Source organism: Cupressus sempervirens, chromosome 10 (genome assembly GCF_028749045.1).
Source record: "Cupressus sempervirens isolate cs-2001-9-10 chromosome 10, ASM2874904v1, whole genome shotgun sequence".
Classification (NCBI taxonomy): domain Eukaryota; kingdom Viridiplantae; phylum Streptophyta; class Pinopsida; order Cupressales; family Cupressaceae; genus Cupressus; species Cupressus sempervirens.
Window position 1 is genome coordinate 198,500,057 of NC_143127.1, and position 11,721 is coordinate 198,511,777.

The 11,721-nt window shown below is 36.1% G+C and overlaps 1 protein-coding gene across 3 annotated transcripts; it reads left to right on the top strand.

The window, feature by feature from the left end:
- The first annotated feature begins 808 nt into the window (after positions 1-808).
- LOC149533320 (coatomer subunit alpha-1-like) lies at positions 809-6,848 on the top strand. 3 transcript variants are annotated; one of them, XM_089807146.1, is made up of 5 exons: positions 809-913; positions 1,005-1,126; positions 2,306-2,530; positions 2,702-3,196; positions 3,302-6,848. In XM_089807146.1, the coding sequence occupies exons 3-5, from the start codon at positions 2,323-2,325 to the stop codon at positions 6,241-6,243; spliced, it is 3,645 nt and encodes a 1,214-aa protein (XP_089663272.1). In that variant the 5' UTR covers positions 809-913; positions 1,005-1,126; positions 2,306-2,322; the 3' UTR covers positions 6,244-6,848. The 3 variants fall into 3 exon arrangements, with proteins under 3 accessions (XP_089663272.1, XP_089663273.1, XP_089663274.1); XM_089807147.1 differs by having other exon boundaries at positions 1,037-1,126; XM_089807148.1 differs by lacking the exon at positions 1,005-1,126.
- The last annotated feature ends 4,873 nt before the right edge of the window (positions 6,849-11,721 follow it).

Sequence of the window (11,721 nt, forward strand, 5' to 3'; positions counted from 1 at the left end):
CTTTTTTAAAAAATGTTTGACAAATTTAGTAAAACTTTAGGTTAATTCTTTTAGACCCCTTGGTAGGGTGTTATAAGAGATCATCATGTACAATCCAGTCATATTAATGAATTTTCTTGGTCTTCTTGAATGTATCCTTGTTGATAACCAATTCTTCTATAGCAGAGAGAAGGGGATTGTACTAAGATATTGCTTCTATAGACCTAATCTACCATGAGGGTCTGGATTTGCACCCACAACTTTAGTGGATGAAAATTATGAGACTGACATTGCCCCAAAACTAAACTGCCCTTCTTGACTGCTTTGCCCTAAATTTAACTTTTTATTGTTGAAATAATATCAATCCATCATCTCCTTTAATTTTAAACCATTAATTGAAAAAATAGGTGATTTATGACCTTAATTTTTTTTAAAAATAATATAACATACTATACATTATCATGATTAATATAATTATAGTTAAAATAAACTATAGATATTATTATTATTAAAATAGGTTATCCATTTTAGTTATGAACTTCCATTGGAAAAAATAAATAAATTGAAACAACAAAATTATGATTGAAAGCAAACTATAAAAATATTATTCAGAAAATAGGTAATCCATACTATAAATGAATTGCCTTCGGAAAAAAATAAAAATTCAAACAATATTATAAACCTACTTTACATTAGTATGATCCATAGAATTACAGTTAAAAAGCAAATTATAGATATTAAAATATTTGAAATAAAAAAAATGCTAAAAAATATCAATATGTTGTATGCTTTTTACATTTAAATAAACTTGGTGAAAACGTTTGCATTCACAGCTGCAGGCAAGGAAATGCTCTTAGACGCATACACTGTGTTCTCGTTTGCATTTTCATAGAGCTGATCACTGGTTGCGATTCCAAGAGCAGAGCAATCACAGGTACATTCCTTAAACTTCATTTGCAGATTTTCATTTCTCTTAAAAAAATCATTTAAATGGAAATCGTAAAAGAATTGTTCACCATTTGCAGAGAATTCTATTCACACCATAAACCCTATACAGGTCTGCATTAGAGAATTTTATAGAGGATCTATTCTCGGTTTTGTTAGAAAAGGCAGATCTTCTTTGTCTCCAGCAGATCCAAATATTCAGGTGGGTTCGGGATATAAATCAATATTTCCATTTCTTCTGAATTTTAATTTTAATTTTAAGAAAATGGCAGCGGTCGTTCAGCTCTCTTAAGATTTTGGGTGTTTTTAAATTTCTCTGTAAGATTTGCAGCATATCAAGATCTCACGTAAGCACATTTAGGGCGTATCCCATAAACCCCTTTGGCCAAAGGAAACGGATTCCTTTATGAATGTTGAAAAGGGTTCTGTTCTTTGAATTTTACAAATTTCAATTCTTATTGCACTATTTATTTATAGGTGATAAAATCCGGGCAAAATTTTATCGGAGCTGATTTGTAAGAGTGAATGATGAGAGGGAGCTCGTGGTTTTGCGTTCCTTTTGAAGTAGTTGTTAGCGTTGTTTCAGATCTGGTTTGCAATAAAATCACAGATCCTGCAATATCCCGCAGTTCAAGCAATCTGATGATATTATAGAGTGTTGCTGGAAGCAATTTACTTATTTTTTGTTAGACACCATATGAATTATACTTAATTATAAAACAAATCGTTGATTTTGCAAATTATTTGCACCTACGGATGTTTTCGACGAGAGCTTAAAGGCCATTGCAGAGTTGATCTTGATATCAATAGGTCGATGCATCTAGGGCTCGAGCCTTAAAGATGGCTGAATGCATTGTCCGTTGTTTCACAATTAAGGAGAAAGGATGTGAACCCTTCAGGTCCTGGGTCCTATTTCTTACAGTCCCCGAATGAATAGGAATCATAGTATTATTATCCTTTTTCCCGATCTGTTAATTTGAAATAGTATTTTAGAATTTCTGCCTCAACACCGTGTTTTTCAATATCTCTAGCTAGTTTTATGGAAAAACGATAACAGTCTAAATATTTGCCTTGTAATTGTTGTGGATCTTCGCCACTACATATTGGTCAAATATATTTTCTGCATAGGCATTTTTATTAGAAAATTTATAATCTAAATATTTATGATAGCGCTTGTCAGCATTTATTTAACTTCCTCTAGTGATGATGCATGCCGAGTTTGTTTTAAAGCAATATTTATTGATCTTATGTAGACTGTTTGCCTGACAATTATACTGTGTTGGTTATATTCTTAATACTATAGAAAGTTTAAGGGTGTTTGTGTGGAGGGATCATGCAAGTAGGAGTCCTATTCGTCTAAAATATTGTTTCATTTTAACAGACTAGTGTGAATGCAAAATGTTGACCAAATTTGAAACCAAGAGCAATCGGGTAAAGGGGCTAAGCTTTCATCCCAAAAGGCCATGGATCCTTGCCAGTCTTCATAGTGGAGTCATTCAATTATGGGACTATCGTATGGGAACTCTGATAGACAGATTTGATGAGCATGACGGGCCTGTTAGAGGAGTACATTTTCACAAATCACAGCCATTATTTGTGTCTGGAGGTAAGCAATGTACATATATGTTAAATCTAAATTGAATGGCATGTGGCTGATCGGCTCAACTGTATAATGAGTGGATATGCTTCCATATGATTTGAATGTGGTCCCTAGAAATATAAACTTAACAATCAAGAACATAGTCTGGCATAACTAATTGCATTGGTGACCTTTCAGGTGATGATTACAAGATAAAGGTCTGGAACTACAAAATGCGCCGATGCCTTTTTACACTACTAGGGCACCTTGACTACATTCGCACAGTTAATTTTCATAACGAGTATCCTTGGATTGTTAGTGCAAGTGATGATCAGACGATAAGGATCTGGAATTGGCAATCTCGAGTTTGCATATCTGTTCTTACTGGTCACAATCATTATGTGATGTGTGCCTCTTTTCATCTCAAGGATGATCTGGTTGTTTCTGCATCATTGGATCAAACTATTCGTGTATGGGATATAAGTGCTTTAAGGAAAAAAACTGTTTCTCCTGCTGATGATATCTTGAAGCTAACACAGATGAACACTGATCTCTTTGGAGGTGGTGACGCTGTTGTGAAGTATGTTCTTGAGGGACATGATCGTGGTGTGAACTGGGCTTCATTTCATCCTAGCTTACCATTAATTGTATCTGGTGCAGATGATCGCCAAGTCAAACTTTGGCGGATGAATGGTATGTTTCCTTTCCTTCAATTCCTGGTAATGTTTTCTTTATCTTCTTCTGTTATGCAGAAAAGGGATCCAGATATTTGAATTTTTTTCACTTGCTTGAAATCAGATACTAAGGCTTGGGAAGTTGACACTCTAAGAGGACATATAAACAATGTCTCTTGTGTCTTATTTCATGCACGCCAAGACATTATTGTTTCAAATTCTGAAGATAAAAGTATCCGAGTGTGGGATATGTCAAAGCGTACAAGTGTCCAAACGTTTCGTAGAGAGCATGATAGGTTCTGGATTCTTTCTGCACATCCAGAAGTGAATCTTCTGGCAGCTGGGCATGACAGTGGGATGATTGTCTTTAAACTTGAGAGAGAGAGGCCTGCCTATGTTGTCTTTGGGGGCTCACTACTATATTTTAAGGATCGTTATCTACGCACTTATGATTTTGCAACTCAAAAAGACAATCCGTTGATACCGATTCGCAGGCCTGGTTCCAGTGGTCCAAATCAAGGGCCGAGATCTCTGTCATACAGTCCAACAGAGAATGCTGTTTTAATATGTTCAGATCTTGACGGTGGTGCATATGAACTTTATGTTGTGCCAAGGGATAGTCTTGGCAGAAGTGACACAGTACAGGAGGCAAAGAGAGGAGTAGGAGGATCTGCTGTGTTCATTGCAAGGAATAGATTTGCTGTTCTTGACAAGAGCCACAATCAGGTTTCTATAAAGAACTTGAAAAATGAGACAACAAAAAAGTGCAGTCTTCCATTCAGTGCAGATACAATTTTCTTTGCAGGGACAGGCAACTTGCTTTGTAGATCAGAAGATAGTGTAATTCTTTTTGATCTGCAACAGAGAACAAACTTAGGGGAAATTCATGTACCAAATGTCAAGTACATAGTTTGGTCAAATGATATGGAGAATGTAGCATTGCTAAGCAAGCATACAATTGTCATTGCAAGCAAGAAGTTGTCGCATAGATGCACTTTACATGAGACTATACGTGTTAAGAGTGGGGCTTGGGATGACAATGGGATTTTTATCTACTCAACTTTGAATCACATAAAATATTGCTTACCAAATGGAGATAGTGGCATTATCAGGACACTTGATGTCCCAGTATACATAACAAAGGTTTCTGGAAGTTCTCTTTATTGCCTTGATAGAGATGGCAAGAACCGAGTTATACAGATAGATACTAGTGAGTGTGTATTCAAGCTGGCATTAATGAAGAAGAAATATGATGAGGTGATGAGCATGATTAGGAATTCTCAGCTCTGTGGACAGGCTATCATCGCTTACCTGCAACAGAAGGGATTTCCAGAGGTGGCCCTTCACTTTGTTAGAGATGAAAGAACCCGATTCAACTTGGCTGTGGAGAGTGGAAACATTCAAATAGCTGTTGCTTCCGCAAAAGAGATTGACGAGAAGGAACATTGGCATAAGCTAGGAGTTGAAGCCCTCCGGCAGGGTAATGCTGGTATTGTAGAGTATGCATATCAGAGGACAAAGAATTTTGAGCGGCTTTCCTTTTTGTATCTGATTACTGGTAATTTTGAAAAGTTGACGAAGATGTTAAAGATTGCAGAATTAAAAAATGATGTTATGGGCCAGTTTCATAATGCATTGTATTTGGGTGACATCAAAGAGCGCATCAAGATTTTGCAGGAATCTGGTCATCTACCACTTGCTTATGTCACTGCATCTCTTCATGGTCTTATGGATATTGCTGACACACTTGCAGCTGATTTAGGGGGCAATCTTCCAACTCTACCTTCAGGAAAGAAATCATCGCTTTTGATGCCTGCTGTGCCCATACTGCGTGGTGGTGATTGGCCTTTGCTTAGGGTTACCAGAGGTATTTTTGAAGGTGGTTTGGAGAACTCTGCTGCTGCAGCTTATGAAGAAGAGGATGAAGGAAATGTTGCTGATTGGGGTGAAGACATTGCAATAGAAAATACTGAAAGGGAAAATGGTGAAGTTAGAATAGCAGATGATAATGAAGCTATAGGTGGAGATGATGAAGATGGGGGATGGGATATGGAGGAATTAGAACTTCCTCAAGATGCTATTACTTCAAATGTTGGAACCACTCACAATATATTGTTTGTAACCCCAACACAAGGTATGCCAGTTAGCCAAATTTGGATACAAAAATCTTCTCTGGCTGGTGAGCATGCGGCTGCAGGCAATTTTGATACAGCTTTGCGGTTACTAAATCGTCAACTTGGGATTAGTAATTTCTCTCCATTGAAGCCTATAATTTTGGATCTATATATGGGTAGTCATGTGTTCCTTCCTGCCCTTGCTTCTGCACCTGTACTGCCATTAGCAGTAGAAAGAGGTTGGAGTGACACTGGGAGTCCAAATGTTAGGGGTCCCCCGGCCTTGGTTTACAGTCTTTCTGTAGTTGAGGAGAAACTGAGAATAGCTTACAAGGCAACAACAGAAGGTAAGTTCAGTGAAGCATTGAGGCTATTTGTGAACATTCTGCACACAATCCCAGTTATTGTAGTAGACACAAGAAAGGAAGTTGATGATGTAAAAGAATTGATTGGAATTGCCAAAGAATATGTTCTTGGTCTTCGAATGGAGGTGAAGAGAAAAGAAATCAGAGATGATGCTCTCCGGCAACAGGAGCTTGCAGCTTATTTCACTCATTGCAAACTCCAGAAAGTTCATTTAAGGTTGGCTTTGCTTAATGCAATGGGCATCTGTTACAAGGGTGGGAACTATAGTACAGCGGCAAACATGGCACGCCGACTTTTAGAAACTGACCCTCCAACAAACCATGCAACAAAAGCTCGTCAAGTGCTTCAGGCTTGTGAGAGGAATTTGCAAGATGCAAAGCAACTAAACTATGATTTCAGAAATCCTTTTGTTGTTTGTGGTTCAAGTTTTGCTCCAATATATCATGGCCAGAAAAGTGTTTCATGTCCATATTGCACGTCACGTTTTGTTCCTAGTATGTCTGGAAAGCTTTGTACCATATGTGATCTTTCAGTCGTTGGTTCAGATGCATCTGGACTACTCTGTTCTGCTACTCAGACAAGGTGAACTTGGCTTTCCAAAACCATGGGTTTGCATTTGCTTTTCAGTTCTGGTGGAGACATTGCTTCGAGCTGATTCCTGATGATATCTACAAGAAGTGCTACCATTTGCATCAAACTTGATAGTCATGTAACATCAATTTAGATATGATGTCGGGGACATGCAGATGACAGCTAGGAATATACATTTTGACATTAGAGGAAAGGCAAAAAGCATACATGCTATTTTGTTAGATGCATTAGTACTCATTTAAGAAAGTCTTTTTTTCGTTTTTCATATATTAAAAGGTGAAAGCAGACTCTTGATGATGGGACTTGAGAGTTCATATATGGTTCCAGGTTGGAGATTCCATATATTTCATGCACTATATTGAATGTGGCCGAACAACTTAAATTTTTTTGGTTTATTGTTGTAGTTTCTGGGCAAGGCATCAGTCTTCAAGGGATTGAATTGTAAGATTTGGTTTTAAGATGTAGGTGAACTTAATTACCGAGTAATAAGAGCTGCTTCCTGTGGCTCTTCTAATTTTTTTTAGTGTATTTTTTAAGCAAGCTATATGTGTTTTGGAAGTTATATTGCAAAAATGATAGGATTGCGATTGTTGCTTGTCATTTTCATCTGCTAAATTTTCCTGATTGCAAGTTGGAAACTACTGCAAATCTTTTGATTTTATAAAGAAAACACTTGCCACCTATATGAGTTCCTGTTGTATGGAATGATTGGTCAGGGTTTATGGAGCATTGTTTGGAAGGGAGAGGTATGTTTAGACATCATCCTTTTAGGCTAAATTTAAATCAATTTTATTTTCATTCATCTTCATGAACAGGCTTGAGGTTATTGGTTGTAATGGTTTTTGCTTCCAATTGCAAAACAGTATCTTTCATGTTGTAGAATATTGGGAAACGTGCTTCCTTCATGCATCGTCTTCTCAATTGACATTTATTTGAGAATAACATGCATTTCCAAGAGCATTGCCTGCTTTGCTATCAAGGGTCATCAGAGGTTATGGGAAAAGCATGTTGACTATATTTGTAACTCTGTGTGGGGTTACTGGTGTTTTACTCAAATATTTCTCAATAAGATTTTCTTTCTAAGAGCAAATTATTTTGTTTAGGCGGCTTTATAAAGCAAAGTTTCATCCCTACTGCAAAACTGTTTGTCTAGAATACTGGATTTAAACTTTACATGATATTCCAAAGCCATGCCTAAATGAAGTTGCAGTTTCCAAGGCCTCTCCATGAACTAACCAAGGTATGCCATTTTGAGTTTAGTGAGCAATATACATTATTCTGAGTTTCCAAGATTGCCTTCTTAGGGTCAAGACTTCAAATTTTGTTTTAGCTGATTGAGCACGTCATTTTAAATTGTTTAACTGATAACAAATTGAAAAGGCTATGATGGAAACTGAAATTTAGAGAATAAATTTGTGATCTATCTTTTTTCTCGTTAATTCTTGAGTTTCACTGAAGTATAATAATGTGAGAATCATACACCAAATTTAGAATTAAAATAAAATTAATACAACTTTGTTGGAAGGTATGGGTGTTGATTGAGGCTTGATTGAATACTATGGCAAAGTCTAGTGGAAATTGAAGGTCTGCTGACCAAATCTTGGAAAAACAGATACCAAGATGAAATACAAACCTTGGCCAATAATCTCTAGTATTGCTTCTCTAGACATATGCTTGCTAATGGGTTGGTAGCAAAATTTCTCGATTAGAAAGGAAGATTGCTTGATAATTTTGAGTCCATTATGACACATCAAATATAATAAATGCAGTGACAACTCCAAATCAGCGATGGCCACAACAAAAATCATGTGGTGGTCCCATTTGAAATCACCAATCATTTGGCATGCATGTATCTAAATTGTAGTTGGCCCTCATTTGACATGGAACAACCTCAATTTCTAGGGGAGGTTTGCAGTTTAAAGGTCACATATTTTGTGCTTGAAATGAACATTTATGGCATGTTGAACTTTCCATGATGGCTTGCATTTCCAAGGCTGCATCTCAGCCAGTTCATTTGGTAAACAAGTAGGTGCTATGCAATGGCTTTTAAAAAAAAAAATCAACTTCTTGAGGTGATAGCTGTAGGGTTGCCAATACCCTCTTGATAATGCAGGTTAAATAAATCAGCTTATATGATAAATAGATGAACACATCCTATACTGAGGAGACTCTAATAGGTTATAAGGTACATTTAGCTGTATCAATCTGTGGATGTAAACTTGACATGACTGTTTATTGTGCAATATGAACTTGTCTAAGTCGCTAGATTTTAAAGCAATTATTTTACATCCTATTTCAAAAGGAAAGACTTGATCCAAAATTAATGGCAATTACAGAAAACAAGCTAACTACTACAACAATGGATAATGATTAAAATAGTAAACAAATCAATTTATGCTAAGCTCATCCATAAGATAGTACTGTTATATGAACTGAGTAAACAAGTAGGTGCTATCTAATGGCTTTTTAACTTCTTGAGGTGACAGCTGCAGGGTTCGCTATTTCTATGTGATAATTCAGGCTGACTAAATCAGCTAATATGACAAAGATGAACTCATCCTATATGAGCAACCTCTAATAGATTATAAGGTACCTTTCACTTATCAAATCAGATATATAAACTTGACATGGGTCAATATTTATTGTGCACTATGAAAATGTCTTCCAAAGCAACTATTTTATGTCTTATTTCAAAAGGAAAGACATTATCTAAAATTAATTGCAATTACAAAAAAGAAACTAAATACAACAACAATAGATAATGATTAAAATAGTAAACAAATAAATCTATATTAAGCTCATTCATAAGATAGTACTGTTACAGGAACGGAGAAATTCAAAAGCATAACTTTATGCCACAGAAATCAGAACTGATCATAAACTTGTAGAATTAAACTAGCAAATTAATGTGCAGAAATGAGATATACAATGACGTTTACCTAAAGCAGGTTGTGACTTGGGGTAAACACACTCAAACCAATTGTGAGACAAAGTTGTCCAATAAGAAGATATTCTTATGTTTATTCATTCATAAAGGCTCATTATACAAAAGTACTATGCTGCTGCAATGAGGAACTCGTACAAAAATAGTTAACCATATGTGGTCTTTCTTTAGCACATTTGTACACTAATTCATCCCGACTAATACTTGTTACTCATTCCAAATATTCAGGAAGAGAATTTATATAATCTAGGAAAGCATAAACAAAAATAGGATCCGATTAGGGGTGTACTATCAACCATGATGAAATTTGAATGCCCATAATGCAAAATGCAACAAAAACTTAATGACAATCATTATGGTAAAGATATTTGCGAAGAGGTCTATTGCTGACAGGAGTCCTTCTGAGGGGTGTTGAATGAGTGACACGGCATTGAATGTTCAATCTGCATCTCTTTAACTATAGGAACTGCAATTCCTCAGTTTCTAGTTCACGTAATGGTATTGTTATCGACCTTTCCTGTGGTTACTCCCAAATAAATTTTCAGTATTTAAAGTTAATCCACCTGAGTTGCATAACTCTCTTTGTGAATTCTACCTGCATGACTATGATGCAGAGTGGAACCCCTTGCTATATGATGTAGATCAGCACGTGAGAGTATTTTGCTCCTATATTCAAAATAAGTTTAATTGGGCGAGCAAATGCGAAATTATGAAGAAATTGAAAGATCGGTTATACTACCACTTGCACTTCACCAACAAGTTGCAATGATTCCACTGATAGAAAGATATGCTCTTTGTAGTTTAGTAGAGAGGCCTGGGAAAATTTGGGGAAAAGTTGGAATATCTCAATGCTGTGAATCTCTCAAACAGAAGGGCAGAACCGACCTAATCAAAATTATTCAGAGTAGAAATTAAAAACAAGAACAGAATGATTAAAATGTTCACATGATGCATGAAATATTTTCTTGTCAAATATTGTAAAGCAAATGCAAATGTCAGAGAGTGTAACAGAATAGAACAGAATCATGACTTAGCTCTCTTTTAGTTCACTCTTGTTCAATGACGTAAGATTGAAATTTGTTACAGTAAATTTGCAACAAAATACAACCCTTCTCACAATCAAGATTATGAAGAACAAAAATATGGCATACCTCGATGTAGACCATATTGCTGCTGCAAGGAATTTGGTAATCCAAAAGTGTCTTGGTTATTGATGTTAGAAAAAACAGGACTAACAGTGTATATCTGAAAATTATGCAATATATTGGAGCTTAATAGAATAAAGGGACTACATTGCTCTGGGTCCCCTGCCACATACAGAAGTCACAACCTGTGAATGCTCATCACAAAGGCTGCGTTTAAAGTAATAAATTCTGTTTCAAATCCCCTGTTTTATCCAAGTTTTGAAATAACAGGATGCACAATCTTGAGTGGTACTATTCCCACCAAGATCTTTTGTGCGAATTTTTTACTGTCTGATGACGGTCATAACAGCTTGCTCCAACTGATCTGCAAAAGCAGGAAACTGTACATGCTGCAGCATCATTACAGAAGATGATGATAAAATTGCTACAGGGTTAGCCTTTTCTGCTCCACCAATCTCTTATTCACCACAGTGCCAGCTGGAGCTCGTTGGTCAGAAATGGCATAATTGTCATTTTGTTTTGTCAATTTACATCGCTTTGAGAAATCTCTGGATGCGAATGATTTGATGAAGTCAAATATACATGTGCTAGAGTTTCACAAGAACTTGTACAATGCTTTGGGATGCACAAAGTAAACAATAAATCACTATTAATAAGTATTGCTAACCTGATTTAAAGTTTAACCTGTAGAATCATCAGGGATAACAACCTACACCTTATACATGCAGCAAAAACAAAATTTTCAATCAGTGTATGACCTCTTGGCATAACACTAATGCCCCTTGCAATACCAGCTGCAGGGTATGCGACTAAGTTACCATATAAATTTGGTCTAACCTGTGGGTTCAAATAAACGTTTGGGATTAGAGAGGTTTAAAATTTCCAAACAATGATTAGTAACAATATTTTTATTTATTTTGTAAGTAAAGCTGAGTAAAATTGAGGCAACACAAAGCAAGCTTCTTACATGACATAACAGCAGAAGCTGAGATATCAGATATTGAGCTTACATTCTTGACAACAACAAAAAAGCAAAAAATATAGTGTTTGTGAGGATGTTGCCAGAGTTTCAGAGGTTGGTAGTGTATGGTTGAATCAAGGACTGGTAGCAAGGATTTGGAGTGCCCAGTCAGGATTTGATACAAGTTGGAAAATAGCTAGAGCAGCAGGTGCTGTTTAGCAAGTCAGAAAGGCATAATGTATGATATTCATCTCCACGAATCATAATTCCAAAATGCAATGCTGGGAATTAGGAAAAAGCAATTGAAGGCAAATTATTAAGCTGGAGAATTGATGACTTTTAGCACTATATGACCTAGATATGAGGAAGATGTTGAGAGCTGCATGCATTGATTTGTTAGAGATGGAGGGTTGCTACAATCGA